This window comes from Epinephelus fuscoguttatus, linkage group LG22 (genome assembly GCF_011397635.1).
Source record: "Epinephelus fuscoguttatus linkage group LG22, E.fuscoguttatus.final_Chr_v1".
Lineage (NCBI taxonomy): Eukaryota > Metazoa > Chordata > Actinopteri > Perciformes > Serranidae > Epinephelus > Epinephelus fuscoguttatus.
In genome coordinates, this window is record NC_064773.1 from 7,518,210 (window position 1) to 7,541,664 (window position 23,455).

Consider the following 23,455-nt stretch of genomic DNA (forward strand, 5'->3'; position numbering starts at 1 on the left):
AAAGTTTTCCTTCAGGGACATAATTTACAGTTGAAAAAAAAAGGGAATGAATTGCAACATATCACAATATATTTTATCGCGATACTCAGCATATCATAACTTTAAAATAACATTATAATAATATTGTATTGAGACTTAAGTATGGTGATAAAATCATGTCGTGAATTTTCTGATTTCCACCCGTCCTAGTAAATTGGATGGCATTTCTCACTATTTTCATTTTCGCTCCACAAACCCAACGGAACAATTAATGGAGAAAATAATCAGCAGTTAATAAAAATAATTAATCAAATTGAGCTTCACCATAAACCTACAGTAAAATCCTGCTTTTACATTAATGTGTTAGAAATAATGAGATAATGATAATAAAGCTTTTACTTACCTAACATTTACAACCAGGACTTTTCCCTGTAATAAAGCATTTAACTGTGTGTTACCTGTACTTTTATTAAATTAAAAGTTCTGAATACTTCCTCCACCACAATACAGTTCCCACAGACCTCCATTATGGAAGACGAGGCTGCATTAACAACAATTAACAACTCAAGTTAAAGTGTGTATTATCAGGAAAATGTACTTGAGTATCAAAAGTAAATGCAGATGGCACTATAGCTATTGTTTTTTCTATTTTAGGTTAATAATGCTGATTATTTTCTTGATTAATCTATTGATTGTTTGATTTGTAAAAAAAAAAAAAAAAAAAAAATACCGGTAAGTGCTGTCACATTTACCCAGAGCTAAAAATGACATTTCCATAATATTTGTCTAACCAACAGACCAAACCTTAATGTTATTTAAAAAAAATTAAAAATTAAAATACATTAAGATTATTACTATTACATTATTAAATTAAAAATACATTAAGATTATTACAATAATTACAAGAAAAGCAGCAAATCTATACATTTCAAAAGTTGGAACCATTCATTTTTTGCATGAAAAATTACTTCAACGACACGAAAGCTCGATGGATTCATACTAATTAATTTGATTTTAATAAAAAGGCCAATAGAGGATGTGAAGGTATGTCATGCTGTGTGGGACGGCGCCATCTTTGAGGTACACGCTCCATCATCTCTATTATTGACGTGAATGCACTCAGCCCAAAAACAAGATAGTTTAAAATGTCCAGGTTTGTGAGTGGAAGTGATGCACTGTGCATGAAATCCAGTTTTGGGTTAGCAAGTTATATGGATCGATGATGTTTATTAGGATTAGTGTGTCCAAATACCATGGCATGACCACCGCAGCAGGCACAGGTAACACAGTGCACCCTTTCAAACATATAACACGCCCTGACGTTAGCTTAACATTCCTTACACCTGTCACACATGAGTCGTTCTGTGTATGAACTCGAAACATCCACATACAAATCCCAAAGTCAAACAGGACTTTAATAAAGGTTTGTCATTATTACATTGATATAAATACATGACTCAGAACAGAAAATACCAAATAAAGATACAAAACATACAAAAAACATTAAAAGCATCTCTCAGTTGCCGCCCTTGAGCATCCATGGCGTTAAAGCAGGCGTGTGTTTCCTGTGTAATCTAAGAGTAAAAGCCTCTGTACAGTTAGTGCCAGCATCCGAGTGGCAAACACTTTCCAGTGAAAACTGAGGTCTGTATTGGCGCCCCGCTCACAATGAAAGGCGGGACAAAGGGCACATAAGGAGGACGGCGGTGATGGGCGCTGTCACTGACTGACTGTTCCTCCATGATTCTCTCTGCTGATGTCTGTTTATCCCAGAGCCCATCGATCAGACTTGGAGGAGTTCAGCTGCACAGACTCGCAGCCGTCTCCACCCTCGTGCTGAAAGATACAGAAATTAATGTTATGTGGTGAATCTGTTACCACACTTCAAAACATACATGTTTGACAGATGTACCTCTGGAGTAGCGTCACCTGATTGGGTAGTTTTCCACCAAGCTGGCCTACGTATTAGCCATGCTAGCTGCGTGGCTCTAGGGACGGCAACATCAGTCTGTCAGTCTGGACAGAAATACCTTAAAAACTACTGGATGGGTTACCATGAAATCTCATACATATTGACGGTGCCTAGAGGATGAATCCTAATGATTTTGGTCATCTTTTAAATTTTCCTGTGGCGCCACCATGAGGTTCACATTTGCAATGTTTTGGATGAAATATCTTGACTCAGGTTAAATCCTAAAAACTTCGGTGATCCTCTGACTCAAGCCACTCCTCTAAACCAGTGGTTCTCAAATGGTGTGCCGTGATGCAAATCCTGGTGGGCTGCGGAACTTTACATTATTATTATTATTATTATTATTGCAATATTCAACTGCACCTATGCAAAAAGTTATGAATGCATTTTTAATTGACTGTATCAGTATGTTGTCCTAAAACAGAGGCAAACTCTACCTTAAAAAATGTCGTTTAATTCAATTTAATTTAATCTAGAAAACCTTCACGGGGAACCCATTTGTTGCTGTTTGCAGGAGGGAATTATAAATGTGTGACACATCACATTATTTCACATTAATTCCCATTTAAATGGATGTGTTATTGGTGCTTTGATGTCATTTTAAAAAGATTGAAATGGGTTCTTGAATCATTTTGGTAATAAATAATTCATGAGCAATGGTTGGTTGTCAATTGTCATTTGATATTAGTAAATAAAAAAACATTTATGTCGTGATAAGAATGATAACACATGTTATAGAGGCTATTGTGCACAGATATAAATACAGGTGTGCACTGGGCACTGAAAACCACTGCTACAAAATAACACAAAGAAATTGTTGACATTTTAAAAAAATTAATTTCAGATTTTCAATCACCTTGTTTCAAGAGTTTGTACTATTAATTGTGATCTTTTGATTCTACTGGCAAAACTATCTGTGTCTTTCTGGTTTCAGTGTCACTAGAAAACAGAAGACTTGACACTATGCGACTGAATGACTTGTTATAAGAGGTATTTCTTACAGTGTGCTGGCCACGCGAATACGATTACAACTGATATGTCTGTTAAAATGTGTAGACACTGAATCTGAGTGATGATTGGACAGAAGCGTGCAGCACATGCTCGGTCAACGTGCCTGAATACAGTTTGAGTAAAGTCAAATGCACACCTTGTTAGCGATAGCCCGCAGTTTCTTCAGCAGGGAGGGTTTCTGGGTGTAGACCACGTCATCTTCAGGCTCCTCCCCTTCAGCCAGAGCACAGCTGTCTGCAGCTGGCAGCTCGCACTCCTTGTTGGCAGACATCACCAGACGAGAGTACTTGTACTCCAGCCTGACCACAGACCACAGGGACACCGTCATCGTGAGACACTGTGTTATTAGGTACAGACAACATCCAGTGTGGAGGCGGTTACAGGCGAACACTGAAACTTTTTACTTGTTAACTGGAGAAGCTGTTGGCTGATGTTTTGTGAGAGTGGTTTCATCCCAAAAAAACCAAACTGCTCTTCTTAATTATAATTTAGGTAAATCTGAAATTTGGGTCCAAATTAGAACCAAATACAAGATGCCATAATGTCAGCAGACCATGTGGTGTTGTGTGGCATTAAGTGATGGTAAAGATATGAACTTTGGCAGAACACAAGCAAAATTAATTGATTGAGGGAATTCCTTCTACATTTTACGGGCAAACATTTGAATATTTGAGGGTGAGGATCATTTTACACCCATGCTTTTAACAATCCTTAAAGAATTTGTCCTTCCAAAAATTGTACTTTAGATAAAAAGTCTTAAAGGAAACCCTTAAAGACCCCTTTCTTTAAAAGGGTTCCTCAGAGGCGAATGGTCATTGGTCAAACCTCAGCCCTTCAGTAAGACTGTAACTCTGACTATGTTTCTGAAGCTGTAAATAAAACGTGTGTACCTCTTAAGAGACTCTTAACCTTTACTCTCGCTGACAAACAGCTGCTGACATCTCTGCCTTTAAATAACAACTCAAGGTGATCTTAATGAGTACGTTGGCCTCGACTGAGTTCGGCGGTCGTGTCTGATTGGCAGGCGCCTCTAACCTCTTATTTTTCTTCCAGAAATAGCAGGTGAGAGAGATGAGCAGCACGGCCACGAAGGCTCCGCCACCAACCCCGACCTTCAGCCACAGAGCGATGGCCTCACACGGAGACGAGCTCCTGGGAGGCAGCGACACACCTTTGGTGCACAGCTTTGGCTCGTTCCACACGTACAGAGTCTCCTGAGGAGAGTGGAGGGTGACAGTCGGAGAGTTTCCACATTTGTTGCTTGTGCAAGCCGAGGTTTGGCTTCATAAATTAAATGACAGAGCAGACACACATGTACCTGGATGCCTCCTTTGCACGCTCCCTCTATCCGGTGGTAGTCGTCCTCAGTGCAGCGTGGACATGCGCTGGAGCTCTCCCACAGGAAGTGAAACGTACATCCATCGCATGTTCCTGCGGGACAGGAGCTGCACAAACACACACACAGAGAATAACTAAATTCTTACACAACATGTTGTCAAACATATAAAAACCACATTGTTGGTGGAGAGATCTAAACGCATCGTCGCCTACCTGGGTACAGAGAGCTCTCCTCGCTCAGACTTCTCGGGGTTACAGCGCACAGTGATGACTGAGCTGCGGCCCTGATCACATGAAGCTGTGACCTGCGCTGACCTGAGAGAAAACACAACACAGTTAAACCCACTAAAAACAAACGCTCACCCTGCCTCCATGATTCACACTGTACCTGTAAAAGAAGTTGATGTCTGGAACGTGCTTTGAGTTCTCAGGAAAAAGATCCGGTTTAGCGTTCACGCCATCCAACACGGAGTCCACTGTTGCTCCTGGAAACAAATAAACATGTCAGAGACAACTTGCCCAGCTGATGACCACATGCTGGGATTTACCAAGTGAAGTACCGATGAAAGCATCTGCAAGGCTGATGGACTGGGAGGAAATGGACATCCTGAAGCCCCGCCCATCCGCTGGGATGATGGTTGACTGGCAGATGAAGCTGTCCAGTGAGTTGACAAACTGAGCCGGGTCGCTCTGCTCGTCCTTGCTGGACACGTCAGTGACGTTGTCTGTGCAGGTGGCGGCTCTCTTCCCCTGTAACAGACAAGGACGTCCGGATAGCATCACTATGATCAGGCAGTTTCTATGGTTACGCCTGTTGTTTCTTCACACATTGTCAGTAAATCTTCAAAACAAGATACGGAAAATGTCAGTTTGTGTTGTAGCTGGAATATTTAATGTTGGGAACACGAATTACGTTTTCCTTCTGATTTCTTCCTTTAGCGCTACTTGTCTGTATTTTATCATAATTTGGAAAACCTAATGTTTTCCATGTACACGGAGGGGGCGACAATTAAATTTCGTTGTGCAGTACCATGTTGAATAATAACAATAATAAATCCTTGAATCCTTAAAAAAACATCAATTAACCCAGACACAGCAGGCTTTAAACTTACAATTCATTAAAATAAAAATCCAACATTAAAAATCACTTCTCATTACTTGTATATTATAAGCACTAAAATATCTGCATTACGCTCTTGCAAGCAGCGTTAGGAAGGTTACTTTAGGCAGGGCAGCTTTGGCTACAGCACATTTCATATTACAGGACAATTCAAAGTACTTTACAGAGCAATAAAATATAAAGCATTATAAAGGATACAGATTTACAATAACAGAATAAATTAAAAAAAAGTAAATTATTTACCATTTTGAAAAATCGCCATTAAAAGGAGCAAAAGTGCAAACAAGAGGTGCAAAAATAAAGATTATTTAAAATGTTGCAGTGCAGTTAAAATCAATAAAAGTATCTGAATAATAAAAATTACTGTGCAGTGCAAGAAATGAATAAGTATTTGATTAAATAAGAAATGTAATGGGTTACAGATTACTAGTTACCCTGTTAAAAACACAATATGTAATTCAACTATTTTCGGTGCTTAATCAAAATAATTAACTTAATTACATTTGATTATATTTCATTACTTTTTTTTTTTTTTTTTACAAATGTTTTGAAGCTGAAAAGTACTGAAAACATAAATTTAAACCACACAAAAGTACTCAGCACTGATTCCTGTCAAACTTTTATCAGAAATTCCTCAAAAAAAAAAAATTAAATGTTTTATTCTACATATGAGCTTTTTACCCCCCAAAATATATTCAGATATATCCCCATTGTATTTCCTAATGATTAGAATAGTAACTGTAACAGATTACATTTAAATTAATTTTGTCTTTAATGACATAACTCTGTTACACATAACTAGTTACTCCCCAACACCACATACAAGACAGCTAACCATGAGTGAAACAGCAGAATACATCTTGGCTCTTATTCAACCATTAACTCCACACACAACTGAAATTATAAAACATCCAGTTAAAGGAAGGTGAAAATAAAACAGGATAAGATGTAAAAGATATTTTCTGTAATGAGTAAGAGGAGTCTGACAGATCTGATACCGACTACATGTGAGTTACCTCGTGGCCACACAGGCTGATGTTGAACAGGTGAAGGTACTTTGCGCCTTTCGAGGTGAAACTCGGCCCGATGGTCAGCGAGGCCACGTCACTCAGGGGGCTGAGGTCAAAGGTCAGCGTGCGGTTGTTCTCCGTGTGGGAGAAGGAGCAGTCGCTATAGCAACGAGAGTGTTCCTGAAAGAAAAGGAAACAAAGAAACACTGAACCTCTGGCTGGAAATCACAATGTCAAATGCCAACATCAATTTGACTGTCGAAAGGTGACGTTGATATTTTGTTAGTTTTAAATTGTGTTGTGTCTTCCGACCATCTCATGCCGACATCATCTTGACCTAGAAATCCATCATTTAGTCATGAGGTATGGAGAACAAAAGACAATGTCTGCAAAACATCATAACGTCCACACAACCTGAAATTATAACATCGTTAAACATTTAAAATATTGTCAAAGCGATTTTCATTCCGACTAAAATTTAACATCTGTCGACATACTGTAAGAGTCCAAAGTCTTTCTGATGTCATATCGACGTCCGGAGTCAGCTGGGGTAAAAACCTGTTCTTACTGCTTTATAAAAAGTAGTAACCCTTTTTTTGCTGTAATTCACAGTAAAGTTTTTGTAAGTTAATGTGTTTTTTGTCACTGAAATAATCTTTCATGTTGTCTTTGTTAGCTGTAAATCAAGCCTACTGTATAAACAGACATTTGTCAAGTTTTCATGGAAAATTTTTTTGTTTTATTTTCAGAATCATGAAGAGAGCTCCAAGTGGTTTCTATAGAAATGCTGATATACAAGAAAATCAAACAAATGCTGGTATTGTAGGGCAAGTTTCTCTCTCCTGTCTTACCTATTAACTTTCTAGTTACTGAGTTAACTATGAAAGGGCTGTGGGTGAGGTAAGAGCACGGGGACAGCATCAAGTATCATATGTCAGTTCATTTTGGTTTTGACCCAAACATGTCTGTAGCACAGATTCAGATGCAGAATGCTGTTTTCTTACGCTTTGATCACATAGTTCCTGTCATATCCTCCTGAGACCCTGCGTCCTCATATGAGGACATCACATGTTGGGTTTACTTGACCTTATACTTCATTCTACTTAACTTAGACCTGTTGTCCTTGTTCATGGACACTTTTTGTGCCATCTAGTGGTAGTAAGAGCACAGTACACTTATCTGTGTAAAAAGATGGCAGCCATCTCTGCAAAGTCGGTCTGCAGCCAATCCCGACACAAACATGGACGCGGTCCAAAACCTGATCACATTTTATGGTTGAAACTTGTTTGTTCATGATTAATAATGTTTTTAGTTTGATATGGCAACAATTTTATTTTATTTTTATTTTTCAAAGATTATTTTTGTGGGCTTTTGCCTTTAATGGATAGGACAGTATGTGAAATGGGGAGACAGAGAGAGAGTGGGGGCTGACATGCAGCAAAGGGTTGCAGGCCGGACTCGAACCCGCTGGTTAGAAAGTACTCGTTTGCAGACAACAGGAATTTATTGTTGTCTCGTTTAAGGATGTTGGGACTTAATTATCGTTGACAACTTACCAGGTCCTACTGAGGCCAAATAGTTAGGAGAAATTAAAAATGCATACCAAACAAAAGTTTGGGTCTCAGGAGGATATATCAAAATTGGCCTCATTTTAGTCGTTTTTCTTTTGGTTCTTGCAAAGCGGCTTGTGCTTGGACAACATTTAACAAAAAAGTTAAAAAAACATATGTATATTTCTAAGTGTTGATAAAAAAAAACCAACAACAATGTGTCGTTACGGTATATGCACCAAAATGCAGGTATCACATCAGCATCAGTATAAAAAAGCTGAGAGGAGGTCTCTCTACCTTGTTGCTGATACTTCCAGGTCCACAGGCGACACACGCGTCCTGGCCGTAGGTGTGGCGCCCTGCCAGGTGAGTATTGGGCGGACACTCCTGGCACCGGTTGGTGTCTCTGTCGATGTAAAAACCAGCCGGGCAGGGGACGCAGGAGGAGCCGGCCCGCTGGGAGTTCTGGGGCACCAGAGCGCAGGCCCGACATGCTGACGCCACCCCGTCCAGGACGTTCGTCACACTGATGGAGTACAGCTTCACCATGTCACCGACATACCGACGCACCTACACACAGGACAGGTAGAAACATATGTTGAGGTATAAATATGTTGTTGGTTAATTAAAGTGCCACATTTTGCACTTCCTACACGCTTTATGTGAGTTTACATACGTCCAGAGCATGGTTAGTCCTCTGGAAGGCCCACGTATACGTGACAGAGGCGTTCCTGGTCATACTGTGCGAGTATGACTGTTTCTCCTTACTGCCTTCCCAGGACTCCACCACTGTGGTGGTCTTCCTGTTCACATCCTGCAGGGGGCGCCACAGTAAACAGTTGCATTACTAACCAAGAAAATGCAGGGCACTGTTATAAACTGGATCACAGTGACACTAGCGAGGCTATTCTGGCTTGCTGGTAAAATTAGTCACCTAATTACTGCCTGTCTGCTCCAAACACACAATCAAAGCACACACCATCATGAAGTAGAGCTCACAGTCACCAGAGCAGATGGTCTCAAACACAAAGGTTATCCAGCCAAACTCGTTGCCAGTCATCCCTGAAAGTGAGGCGGGGACCCTGCCACCGAAAACACAAACACAGGCAGAGATTTAGATGATGAAAACAAAGAGATATGATATTGTTAAAGTGGATTTAAGCCAGCAACTACATCAGTGATAACCTTTTGTTCTCTGCTAAGACAGCTCCCTTGATTTTCTCTTTCTGTGAAGTCTAAACTTAGATAGATAAATCAAATCTCACTGGGTCTCCCCAAAAAGACAGCACACACACTTACTTGAAGCCAGGCACATGCAGGCTGAGGATGAGGTAGTCATTATCTGAACTTCCTGCTCCGCTGCGTATGTGGTCCCCTGCAACCTCCCATCCTGCAGAACAACACACATGATACACAGACACAGTCTACCTCACTGATTTTGTATCACAGATCAGTGCACACATATGATGTCATTTTACTGCATTATCCTAAACTGGCTTGGATGTAAGAGTGGTGATTCTATAGGGACAGAAATCTTCTGTTAATACAGGTTGAGAGACCAAACTCACCACAAAGTCAATTTAGTAGTTTGCTCTGGAGCTTTTGAACATATCACATGATCTTCATCAACAGAAAAGGTTTTAGATGTCCTTACATTGCTCAGACAAAATGGGCTTTGAAATTGTCCTTGACAAATGGAGAATGACCATTTGCTGATGAGAATCATGTGATTTGATGAAAAGCTAGTTAGTCAGCTGGTTAGTTAAACAGTTAGACAATAGACAGACAGACAGACAGACAGACAGACAGACAGACCTTGTGACAAGATTGCTGTTTTAAAATGTTGTTACAAAGGTCAAGAATGAACTTTAAAGGTCAGGTGGGTATTTGGTCAGTTAGTTAGCTGGTTAGTTAAACAATAACAGTTGGTTAAGTTGGTAAAGCTGGTTGGTAATTAAAAGGTATTACGTTAATAGTCACTGAGTTATTTATCTATTTAGTTAGATGGTTAATTGTTAACAGATGGTTAGATGTCATTTATTTACCTACTTACGTAGGAAGTAGTCATTATTTGGTAATCAAACTGCTTAGTTTAGTTTGTTAGTTAATTACATTTTTGCTTACTTACACAAGTAGTAGGTTGTTGGTTAATAGGTGGTTATATTTTCTTAGAAATTAGAAAGCAATTATTTCATAATCTATAACTAAGTTTAGTTAGTTAGTTAGTTCGTTAGTCAGATTGATTGATAGTAGATAGTTGGTAGTTATATTTTTGCTTAATTACTTAAGTAGGTTGTTACTTAGTTAATAGGTGGTTAGATGTTATTTAGCTAGAAATAGTAAAAGTATTATTTTATTATCAATTGCTGAGTTCGGTTAATTAGTTCATTAGTTAGTTAGTACTTACATTTTTGCTTACTTACTTAAGTAGTAGATTGTTAGTTAATCGGTGGTTAGATTCAGTAACCAAATTAGAAAGTAATTATTTTGTAATCAATTAGTGGGTTCAGCTAGTTAGTGAGTTAGGAGATATTTTTAGGATATATTTTTACTTGCTTACTTTGGTAATAAGTCAGTGAATGGGTGGTTAGATGTTATTTAGCTAGAAATTAAAAGGTAAATATTTCATGATCAATTGTTCAGCTGGTTAGTTAGTTAGTTAGTTAGAGCATCTAGTTAGAGCAGTTAGTTAATTAGAGCATCTAGTTAGAGCGGTTAGTTAGAGCAGTTAGTTAGTTAATTAGTTAGTTAGTTAGAGCATCTAGTTAGAGTGGTTAGTTAGTTAGAGCATCTAGTTAAAGCAGTTAGTTAGTTAGAGCATCTAGTTAGAGCAGTTAGTTAATGAGAGCATCTAGTTAGAGCATCTAGTTAGAGCGGTTAGTTACAGCATCTAACTAGAGCAGTTAGTTAGTTAGAGCATCTAGTTAGAGCGGTTAGTTAGTTAGAGCATCTAGTTAGAGCAATTAGTTAGTTAGAGCATCTAGTTAGAGCAGTTAGTTAGTTAGAAGCAGCTCCTACTTGCAGCGCTGCTGAGACCTCATCTAACCAACAAAGAAATGTCATGGTGGTTTTGTCCTGCTGATTACAGGGAATGTTTCTGTAGATATACAGTATGTTTGGATGTATAAGGATGTTTTAATGTGTTTCTGTGGGTGTACGGAGTGTATGGTTGTATCTGTCTTTCAATGCAATGCCAACCCACACACTGTGGAAACAGTTCCTTCTTTATAAGGGCGATCATATTTCACATATTTCATTCCAACTCAAATGTGAACTATTTTGTGAGGTGTGATCATTTCCTTCATGCCTCAGTGACAGCTCAGGTGTGGTTGTGCTCACCATTCATGTCGTCACATTTGGAGTTGCCAACATTGAAACAGGAAGTCTTCATGTTGGAGGGCAGCACGTTCCACCACTTATACTCGTAACCTAACACCGGCTCTGTACCTGCAGGGCACTCTGTGCACACTGGTACACACAAACACAGGCACACACAAAAACACAAAAGCTTCATTCAGAGACAACAATGGTCGTGTCCTCCTGAGTAAAATGTTATGTCTGCACATGAACCATCTTTTCAAGAGTGGATAATCCAGCTGGGCCACCTCTGTTTGGGTGTTTATTTGACTTTCCTTGAATAAATACAGATTAAAAAGCTCCAAATTATATCAATACAGCACTGGTGCTCTGGTAACAATACATGCCAGGTGTGTGCAGGTTTACCGTAGGTGCCATCTGAGTGGGTTCCAGGTGGGCAGGGCAGACAGGTGGAGTCGTTGCTGTTGTAGTAGCCGGGGTTGCAAGGAGGACAAGGCTCTCTCTGCCCTGTTGCAGGCAGCTCTATGGCTCCCGTGATGTTCTCTACACAGATTTTTGGCTCCACCCAACGATACAACACCTGCGTCTGTAATCGACAAAGCCACAGAGGTCAGGGGCTTTACTCTGCTCAAATTAAAAACAAATATAAATGTACCTGCAGTAATACAGACTGAGACACCTAAAGAACAAACAGTGCCATCAGCTAAAGAGGGATGTGTTTCTTTTCTGCTCTTACTCAGCACTTTCAGAGATGTGAATCAAAACAGGCCAAGGTTGTGGACAGGTGCCAAGGAAGTTGACTTTGGATCAGATGCCATGCAAAGCTTTTCATTATTTCCGTTCCGCTCATCACATTGTGTGACTTCTCTAGTGTCTGACACAACGACCTGAGTGAGCCGATAAAACCTCTTCGCCGTTTTTAATCAATTTAAATGTAATGCAGTAAAAGCAGGCAGCATTATCATCCTGTATGAATGAGCAGTGCTTTTAATTTACAGATGAATACATTCAGACAGCATGATTCATTATTCTTCTTCTTATGTTAAGTGTTAACATAAAGACAAACAGACTTCTAATGCTGATCATATTTCAAATATAAAATCAATCATGGGAGTTTTTCTCATTAATGTGTTGTCAAAAGTGTTTAGTTGGATTATTTTGGTTTGTTTGGGTGCATTATCATAGAAATTCAAACTGAAAGCAACTAAATTGTCAACAAATCTTTGACAACTTCTCTAACATGACCTTAAAACTCTCTGTTTAATCGTTTAGTGTATGTACCTTTAATTTAAACCCCATGAGAAAGAGGGTGTGTTTCTGTGTCTGTCCTTGTGCAGTGAAAAGGTGAGGATGTGCGTGTGTGTGAAATGTGAAACGTGTGGATGCCGCTGACCTTCCCCTCGCTGTCGCAGGCGGTGTGGATCTGGAAGTAATCCTTCTCTGAGCACGGCGGCCTCACCTTACACTCTGCCCAGCCCTCGTCTGGGAGAGGAGTCAAAACCACAGAAGGAACAAACAATGATGATCATGCAGAGAAAATATGTACAACCAGAGTGTGATGATGGTAAATCACATTTACTTGTATGTTACTTTACAGAGGAAAATGTGAAGTCTTAAGGTTAACACAAAATATTATACAGCAAAGTTAATCTAAGAATAGGAACACTTGTCTTTATCTGGACACATTTTCCCCACAAATGCAGCATGCTAACATTATTAGCACAATCCTATGGCATTTTACATTATAAATTAGCCTAGTGGCTAGCAGACTTTTTCCTCTACTCATATGAAGCCAGGGACAACAGCAACATTTAACAAAGGTAACGTGACAAAATTTGGCTCCATTACAGCTCACAAGGTTCACTGACAGAACAACTGTCTTATACTAAACACGTTTTCCAGATGAATATAACATGCTAACGTTATTAGCACAAGCCTATAGCAAAATTAGCCTAGCGATGAGCAGAGATTTCCTCTGCTCATATTTCAGCCAGGATAAATCACACACACAAGACTTAAAATGCTATTTCTGTGGAGGCTTTATTGTCTTCACAATTTATCGTTTCTTATCTGGGAAATGGTTTCAGCTTACAGAAATAGACAGGAGGTCTGCGTCATTGTGACTTGTAGTTACATTTCTGGGGAGGTGCACATCGGGCTACAGCGTAGGGTACTACGTCGCTGCAGAGCCTATGCCTTAGGTACAGCATCGATTTAATTCCCACATTAGTCCTTTACCCCCTTTTTCTTTACCACTTTTCACTGGATATGATTAAGCCAACAACAGACAACTAGTCTGAGTGTGAGCTGGATTCCATTGTTACATGTGTACATACGTGAGTAGTGGTGCTCAGGGCAGGGTGTGCAGGAGGAAGCCCCCTTTATGGAGAAGGTGTTGCTGGGACATGGCTGACAGGAGGAGGAGCCTGGGGCTGAGCTGAACCAGCCGGGCCGGCACGGGAAACACTCCGATGTGTAGGCTACACCTGGACATATATATATATATATATTTATGATTTATATCTGAGAAGTAATCTTAAGAATTCATCTCCACTTGTTACATCCATCATAAATGTTTTATGTGTTTTCTTTACCTTCTATTTGGATGTTCTTGAGCAGCACAGGTTTGACCATCTTCCCTCCCACCAGGATGCCTGTGGTTCTCCAATACAAGATGTTGGTACCGGACTTCAGACTCACCTACAAACAACAACAACAAAGAACATGCACATAGTGAACACACAAACCATAATACTGTCCCTAATAACACAAGCAGAGTCAGATACTCACTGTGTGTGTGTCCCATTCTCCATTGTTGGTGACTTTAATCCACTTCTGGTCATCAGTCTGGGCCATTTCCTGACACTGCTCGTTCTGGACCTGAACACATGTCGACATGGTAGCTATTAGCCACAAAAAAAAAAAACAGTTTTCCAAACAACAGCTGCTGCCCCTCCCTTAATTACATTGCTGTTACTGTGAACTTAGGTTTTATATGAATTTGATGAGGGGAAGGAGTTTTGGACACAAGCCTCCACCCTGAAATGACCATTTGTATATCAGTTACTTGCCGTGTGTTTTGTTGAATTTGTGAGACCTGAGACCTTCTTGAAGAAGTGGTCTTGGTCAGGTTATAAACGAACTCTGGTGCAGTTCATTTGTGGTGAGAACGTGTTCCGACCTGGATCTGAACCAACTGCAGTCACATGACACATTGTTTGGGTTAAACATGAGCATGTTACAGTCCTGGAGGATTATTAATGTGCACCTCCTCCTGCACTGTCTTAATATGCACATTCAGCACATCCAATGCATCAAAACATTGTTTTCTAGTTGGAGCCGCGCCTCGTTTTCAAACTGTATGGTTTGACTAAAATGAACAATGACAGCAATATAGTCCACGATGAGCAGCGCTAAAATCAACCTGCGTAGTTGTCCCTCCATTGTGACATTAGAAAGTGTCACATTTATCTTGCAAGTGTACTCTTCTTCAACGTTTGCTTTACTTCCTGGATTTTTCCCACATGGAAATTCTGACCAATCAAGAGCAGCTTTCTCACACAAGGCATTTGATCTGGTCCGCTTGTAAATGCTGTCGTGAGAACACGAACCAACCCTAGGCAATTATACAACTTTGTGACAAAATTAATCCCTGATTCGGACCAAAGCAAGTCAACTCTAGGTCTGAAAGCAGCCTAAGTTTCACTTTCAGTTCAGTTCCCCGTCAAAAGGGTCTGTCTGTTTGGGAAGTGCTGAGCATACGACTGGATAAATGAGACTTGGATTATACGGCATGAGTTGTCTGAGAGTTCGTAAACTGATGTTTTGATATAGTTTTGCTGTTGTAAACGTGGACCCCTAACTTAAATTCACCAAGAATTTTTTCATGTTTTTGGATTCTTTGTTCACCGTGGAGGCATGCAGGAAAAACAAAGTTTTCTTTTTGAATTCAACGTAACACAGGGGAGCGAAACTGATATACAAATGGTCATTTTCGGAGTGAAGTATTCCTTTAAATACACTTTTAGCTCAAAATATCCTCATCTAAAAATAGTTTGGCATTTTGGGAAATATGCTTAATTGCTTTCTTAAGGAGTTCGATGAGAAGCTCAATACCACTGTCATATTTGTCTGCTTAATATGAAGATGCAGCGAGCAGCCTGTTAGCTTAGCGTAGCACAAAAGATGGGGAGACAGCTAGCTTGTTGTCACCTTGAGGTTTCCAGATGCAACTTTTTGTTCTTGTACAAAAGCAGTTTTTGTACAAATTAAACAAGATGTGATGTAAATTTTACCGAGCTTTAGAGATGCTGGTGGGTCAATTTTGTTACCTTTGGACAGAGACAGGCTAGCTGTTTCCTCCTGCTTCTTCATGCTAAGCTAAGCCAGCTGGCTGCTATTTCTTGGATTTATTCTTTCTTTTTAGACGGAAAAGCTTCTGAAATAACATTTCGTCAGAAGAAGCTAATGTTATATGATATATTGGGGAATGTATATATCAGAATAAATTAGAGGTGCTTACATAGAACTCAAAGAAGATGTTGTTGTCAGGGTACTGGTAGGTAAAGGAAACGGAGCCTTGTTTTTCCAGATGGACGGCGTAAACCAAAGACACTGTACACTCGTCACGGTTTGACTCCAGATACACACCCTGCGGCGTCCATGATGAGCTGCAGCACGGACAAAACACACTCAGCAAAAAAGGAGAATGGCTGCACACTCATCTCCATGGTAACTTGTGGGAATAGTGGTGTTTGTGAGTGTCTGTGTCACCTGTTACAGGCCTGAATGTCCTCTCCATTCGGCCCAGGGTCCAAGAAGCTGGCCAGGCTGGTGAAGCCTGCAGGGATCGCGTCCCATTGGTCAAAACGGAGGCCACTGCCCAGCGAGTAGGAGCCGGCCGCACATGGTGTGCACTGCTGCGTGGCCATCTCTAAATACTTCCCAGCCGGACAGGAGAAAGCTGTGAGACGGTGAGGGAGAGAGGGTCACTGACATGTGATTGCACACACAAAGATATGAACACACACAGAAAGAGAAACAGACATTCTGATCAACAGGATGCAGCAGGTGCGGCTGGGAGTCACCTATCTGTCCCACCCACCACCAGGACTGCAGCTCCACAACGCTGTGCCCACTCACACACACACACTCAGTACTTACAGCAGTCTGTTCCTCTGGTCGGAGGTGGAAGGTCTGAGCAGGAGCCTGGATTGAGAGGGATGGCGACCCTCCATCGTGACCCAGTGCTGTCACACTCTGTGTACTGGTAGTAGTAGTCTGTCTGCAGAACACATACAGATACACACACAGATCAATACACCACCCAGTGAACCATTTTGGTCAAAACTGAAATATATCATTACATTTTATTAGTGGTGGGGGAAAAATCAATATTTTTGTGCGGCAATCATATTGTTACACGGATGCCTTTTATTATAACAATAATAAATATTACAAATACATATTAAACTTCTGATAGCCTAGTTTTTCTTCTGCTTTGACAACATAATTTGCAGTAGAAAAAAGGTAATAAATCACAATATATTTTAATGCAATACTCAGCATATCGCACCTTGTTTAAAATCACAATATTATTGCATTGTGACTTCTGTATCGTGATGATTGCGTATCGTGCATCCTCTGATGATTCCCACCCCTATTGTTCATACGTTCATGGTCCAAAGAGGATAAGTCCACTGATTTTGGTGATATCATGACTTTTTTTCTCATGCCATCAGTTCAAAGTTTCTAACTTGTCCAGTATTTTGGTGTATGACCAAATACCTGCAGACCTAATGACATTCCCATCAACCTTAGCTGTACTTTGTGTTCAGTGCTCATTAGCAAATGTTTGCATGCTAACATGCTAAACTAAGAGGGTGTAACCGTGGCTCAGCATGTTAGCATTTAGCTCTGTGTATAGCCTCACAGAGCTGCTACCATGACTGTTATCAAACCAGGACCTGAATATGCATAAATCATTATTAATTTTTTTTACATTATCAGTATTGTTAAGCAAATCCTCCCCACTACAAATAGACACTCATACACACACTCAGACACATGCTCAAACCCGCTCACAGGTCTTCATCTCCAGTCAGCCTCAGAAACACTTTTTTCAGTAACACACAGCCCTGACTGAACTCACATAAGTTTTTTTGCGAGCATGTAGCTGATTTAATTTGAAAACAAAAGCTGGTTGCCGGGGTAAAAGTGGTGGCTGACCCTGATTACCACGGCAACCAAACCGCTGGACCACTAATGGTCCATTAAGAGCAGGACAGCAGGTCGTCGATACAGTGGCTTCTTTTCAAGGCCTGCTGGTTGTGACTTCATGCTCATCATCTGAACTGATTGAACATTCATTCAGAAGAACATTTTGTCCCAAAGCAAAATATAATGAAGAGCCTTTAAACTCTGTATAAACAGGAGCTATAGATAGACAGCTAACAGTGTGTTCAGTACAAGAGCTGAGTTTTATTTTTTTTTTTAAAATCATCTTTTTCAACCGATACATTACATGTTATAATCTTTCTGGTTTCAAGGTATTTTTTTTCTTCACCAAACTGCCTCTGAACATGTTTGTTCTGTTTCTGTTCTTCTATTATATTCTATATATTATTATGTAATACATTATCTATCCTTTGCTTTCATAACTTCTGTTAAAGCACTTTATTTTTTAGAAAAATCCTAAACAGAAGTAAAAAAAACCTCCTGCACACTGTGTCACTTATTATTTGCTCATTTCATATTTATTTATTACAACATTTTGGTCTCAACAACCTTTCTTGGGTACATTATTTAGACCAAAATGTTGTATTAAATAAATAAAAAATAAACCAGCAGCAAATAGTGTGTGCGGAAGTTTCTATATATGCACTTTATTATCTAATTTTGGGAAAGTGTTAGACTTTGTTTGAGAAGATTGATACCGCTCTCAACCTGTATAGTAAATATGAAGCTACAGCCAGCAGTTGGTTAACTTAGCTTAGCTTAGCGCAAAGACTAAAAACGGGGGAAACAGCTAGCATGTGTCATTAATGATTATCGCTATTTGATATTATATTTTTAGCCATCGTGGTATTTAGATGTGGACTTAAGCCTCAGTACACTGTGAGTAGTGCTAATTAGCTAATGTTCGCATGCAAAGACGCAAAACAATGTCCCTGTCAATTATCAGCAAGCTAACATTTAGCCCAAAGCGCTAACTATGGCCTCACAGAGCTGCTAGCATGACTCTATACGGTTAAGACTTGTCATTCAACCAGGACATGGTGCTGCATAAATCATTTTGTATTTTTTACATCATCATATCACACCCTCATTGCAATAAATACAAACACAGACAAAGGCCTATCTTAGGTTAACATAACTTAGCTTAGCTTATCTTATCTTATCTAAGTGTAAAAATGGGAAACGGGGCAACAGCTTGTATGTGTCTGAAATTATTTTTGCTATTTAATATTATATTTTTACCCATAATGATATTTAGATGTGGACTTTCGTCTCCGATGTACTTTGCTTTGTTTTTAGTGCTAATTAGCAAATGTTTGCATGCTAAGATGCTAAACAATGTTCCTGCGAAACATCAACATGCTAACATTTAGCTGAAAGCACTGCAGTGCCTAATTACGGCCTTATGAAGCTGCTAGCATAACTGTAGACGGTTTAGCCTTGTTATCCAACCAGGATATGATGCTGCATAAATCATTTTTTATTCTTTACATCATCATATCACACCGCTACGAATACAGACACAGACATGTTAAGCTTAGCTTATTTTTATCTTAGCCTAGTGTAGCTTAGCTTAGCATAAATACTGGAAACGGGGGGGAACAGCTAACATGTTTCTGAAATGATTATTGCTATCTAATATTATATTTTTAGCCATAATATTATTTAGACATGGACTTTACTTTGTTTTTAGTGCTAATTAGCAAATGTTTGCATGCTAACATTTAGCTCAAAGCACTGCTGTGCCTAATTAAAGCTGCATCACAGAGCTGCTAGCAGCTGTGGACTGTTTAGCCTTGTTATCCAACCAGGACAAGACCCTGCACACATAAATGTTCTCCTTTACATCATCATATCACACCCACACCACTACAAATACAGACACAGGCAAAGGCTTATCATGGCTTAACTTAGCTTAGCTTAGTGTAAGGAAACAGGAGAAAACAGCTAGCATATGTCTGAAATTATTACTGTTGACATTATATTTTTGGCCATGGCAGCATTTAAATGAGGACTTTAGGTATCCTACAGCTATAAAAATGATGCAATGGTGCATTATGATTTTACCTTTAATTAAATAAATGTCAAAGCCTCTAAATCAGTTTCCTATTTTATGCATATCTTGCAGAATTATGGCAGCAGTAACCCATAGTACAGCTTGGCTTGTACTTTTAATGCCGCTTCCTTTGAGTCCAAAGCCTGGCTCTGGCAGATCTCCACCTCCTCCCCCGAACCTGCTGTTCAACTGGGCAGACAAACCATCAGAGCGCGCAGGCAGCTGGCTGCAGCCGAGCTCTGACATCCAAGTAGCAGCTAATTAAACTGAAACAATCACAGAAATGACCTGAGACGGGTGTACGGGGGAATAAATCAGAGATGGTTTGCAGATGCGAGGTGTGTGCGGCACAGATAAACTTGAGCTCTGTCAAATGACTAATCTGCTCAGTGCAACAACAAAAATGGCCATTCATGCTGCACCCCCCCTCCCCCAACACACACACACACACAAACAAACTGTGGATTGCCATGTGAGGGAGCGACCACTTCATTAGCATGTAGCATGGCAACCTGCGCTGAGATTCACCTGCTGTCTCTTTCTGTGTAGGTGGACAAACAAGAGGGCCGGTTCGGTCCTAATGTGTTGACAGAGGGGGGAAAAGGTGAGACTGATAAAAAAAGGACATGGGCTAATGTGTTCTGCTGGTCTCCCCAGTGACTCACGCTGGTTGTCATGGAGACTGATGGGAGGAAGGGGGGGGGGGTGGGGGGGGTGGGCAGGGAATAAAATTCAACGCCATGACGAGCCATCCTCTGAGTCAGGAGATTATAGGACTGGAGGTTTTCGGATTTGTGCAGACAACAGGAAAGATGGACTCTAATCTTTTCAGTCTGCTGATAGCTGATATTTAAATGTTTGATGCCAAAGGCATCTCTTGTGAAACGACAAAGATTCACCTGAAAACTGTTCCTGTCGAGACGGAAAAGTATCTGAACCTGCATTTAGACCATCACAAGACAGCTGGCAAACTTTGACCACATTCAACTGAACATATCGTTTATTTTACACCTTAAATATTATATAACTGCCTATTGTTTAAACTTCAGGCCCACATAACATCACATATATTGTTCTGTTTATTCTACAGATCACAGTTACCCTGGTCTCTTGTTCATTCTGCACACTTGTTTATCTTTACATCTCTACTTACACACTTTTACTATCTGATTAGATGCTACTGTTGTACTGGCACTTACTGTGTGCAGTGCATTAAAGTTAAATGTCATCTAATCTCATTCAAATAATATTTACTGCTCCAGATGGTTTAGCAGCTCCCTGATGCATTTCAGAAGTATTGTACATGTATTTGCTAACTTTAGTTACTCCAGCCAACAAATCATGATGTCATATCAGATGAAAATAAAAGTCTATTGATCCCTGAGGATCTACTCAGCAGATAGTGTATAAAACAATTACAATCTGCCCGATCTTTACCGGCGGCAGCATTAAGGTTGATGTACACATTGACGCACCAACAATTATGATTCAATAATATATTATTCTGAAATGGGAATATGGGAATACTAAAATACAGTGGGGAATCTTCCTACAGACGACCGCAGTTAAGGAGTGGCTAATTACATGTAATGAGTTATGTAATTAAATGACAAAATTAATCTAATTGTATTCAGTTACAGCTACTGAGAAAAAAGTATGTCATTAATCTTTTGCCATGCAGGAATGTTTTCTTCTGATATATTTTGATGATATGGGTCATTAAAGTCATTGGGCAACACACTCTCACTTCGACCTCATCACATATTGACGTTTGGTCATGGACTTTCCATGTCCACATATGACGTGCAAGGTACCCTGGGTGTGTTGGTTGCTGACATTCTGGGACACCATGTCAAGTTCTACCTGTTACATGCATTGTCTTCTTTCAAAATACACTTCTGATTTCACAGGAAATCTACAGTTTACATACAGTCTCTTTCAAAATAAACACAGTACGTTGGTTCGACATTGCAAATTGATGTTTTTTTTCTTTCAACAACAAACACACCTGGATAGGTTTAGGAAAAAAGAACAGGGTTTGGCTTTATAATCTAACGGGACACAAACACTGCTCTCCTGGGTGAAGGTCTGTGTTTGTTGGACCCACCCACCACCCGTCCAGCCCACTCCAGTCGGACTTTCACCGCCTTAACTCCCGTCCTTGTCCCGCTGTTTCCCCTTGACACCACCAGGTGCTGTTAAAACTATAACGATGTTAAAAGACGCCTTTTTTCCTTGGTTTCTGATGCCGGATTTTGATGATTTTGGAGTGAGAATGGTTCCTGTTTTTCACTCCTGTCGTGCATGCTTGCAAACAGTTTATTTTTGGCCAAATTTTAAATGAGACACACAGAATACAGTGATCTTGATGAAATGTCACTATTTTAAACCCATATGGGTTTTTTTTTCCCGACAGAAGCATTCGTCGCACACAATGTGTCCAAGAAGGACCATCAAATATTTGAAACTTACAATGATAAATTCTGTTTTTACATTTTCTGGTTGTGATAAATGGTGTAATTTCTGCAATATTTGAAGAAAATATTTCTTGTTGGTCAAATAAATACAAAATACAACCATTTAAATTCGTATGCCCCTCCTCTAAGCCAAAACAAAAAGAAAAAATATGAGTCCCTTAAATAAAATGTTTTTTTTTAATTAATAAAAAAAAGAAATTCTTTGTCATATTCCACTTTTTGCACCTCCTCCCCTATTATAAATAACGAACAGTCCCTAATTTAAGGGACAAACAGGAGAGTGGTATCAATTTTCTCATCTAACGTTTCCTTTAAAAGAGAAAAAAAAGGTTTCCCAGAATAGTTTTATTAAATCTTGGATGTTAATTTAAATTTCACCTAAACAAAAAAAACACACTGTGTTAAGAAAGATAATTAGCCTACATCCTGTAACATCCCCACTTCGCCTCTGGGCTCCATAATAAAACTGGATAACAAAAGAAAGCCCCTGATAGCTCTGCTCCAGTTCTCCCTCCTCCTCAGCGGGCACTGGTGGCCCCGGCTGGCCGGCAGCAGGCTGCCAAAGGCGGGATGGAGGCCAGCAGACAGCGTCATCTCGGTATATGGAGCGTGTTTATGGTCAACATGAAGCGCATTATAAGCCGATCAGCGGCGTGCAAAGGACCGTGTGTCCTCACATAGACCCAGATACTGTTGAGTCAATGTACAGCTGGAAAATAACCTGTTGTGATTTTTACTGTGCATTAGGAGAAGCACTGTGGAGCAAATGTGGCTGTTTATTCCTGCATGCATGGCCATTGTCTTGACTTGATCACGGCATTATAACATGTGATAATCAGTAATTCCCACATGAGAATAATGACGTAAAAAGACATTAAAATCCTGATCTGATCTGGCCTCTTAAAACGCTTCTTCACACTTGTAGTTCGAAGTCAGGACATCTAATAATGATGATGATAATAATAAAGCGCACTCACCTCATCGCACGGCCGCAGCTCTGCGGACACAGCTGATGTGTGAGCGGTGATGATGAGTACCAGGCAGCGGGGGAACCAGGAGGCCCACACCTGCTCCCGCATCCTCGGGTCGGATCACAGACAGCCGGCGGTCCGCTGCCTGGAGCCACAAACATCAACCAGGCCGAGCGGAGCTGTGCCTGTCATTGATGCGCCTGCCTGCCTGTCTCTCACTCACCCTCCACCGCCTCCACCCACTCCTCCATCAAGGTAGACGGTGTATAATGTGAACTTCCGGTCCTGGCTTTCAAATTAAAACTGGAATAAAGTAAGAAAGGACAGGTTGTGGCACAGTGTAATGAGGTATTCTTATTCTTTTGTTATTATGCTTATGTCCTATTATTCTCATTAGTAGCTTATTATTATTTATG

At 40.1% G+C, this 23,455-nt stretch overlaps 1 protein-coding gene across 1 annotated transcript; it reads right to left on the bottom strand.

Moving 5' to 3' along the window:
• Positions 1-1,642: 1,642 nt before the first annotated feature.
• LOC125882876 (endosome/lysosome-associated apoptosis and autophagy regulator family member 2-like) lies at positions 1,643-23,326 on the bottom strand. Its single transcript, XM_049566823.1, has 22 exons — positions 23,046-23,326; positions 16,462-16,582; positions 16,072-16,261; positions 15,821-15,968; positions 14,089-14,178; positions 13,893-13,998; positions 13,635-13,784; positions 12,692-12,780; positions 11,704-11,884; positions 11,320-11,448; positions 9,280-9,370; positions 8,960-9,062; positions 8,657-8,794; positions 8,278-8,550; positions 6,437-6,610; positions 4,861-5,050; positions 4,689-4,785; positions 4,514-4,615; positions 4,281-4,407; positions 3,998-4,176; positions 3,099-3,261; positions 1,643-1,815 (listed from the first exon to the last, which is right to left on the bottom strand). The coding sequence occupies exons 1-22, from the start codon at positions 23,145-23,147 to the stop codon at positions 1,744-1,746; spliced, it is 3,015 nt and encodes a 1,004-aa protein (XP_049422780.1). The 5' UTR covers positions 23,148-23,326; the 3' UTR covers positions 1,643-1,743.
• Between the last annotated feature and the right edge of the window lie 129 nt (positions 23,327-23,455).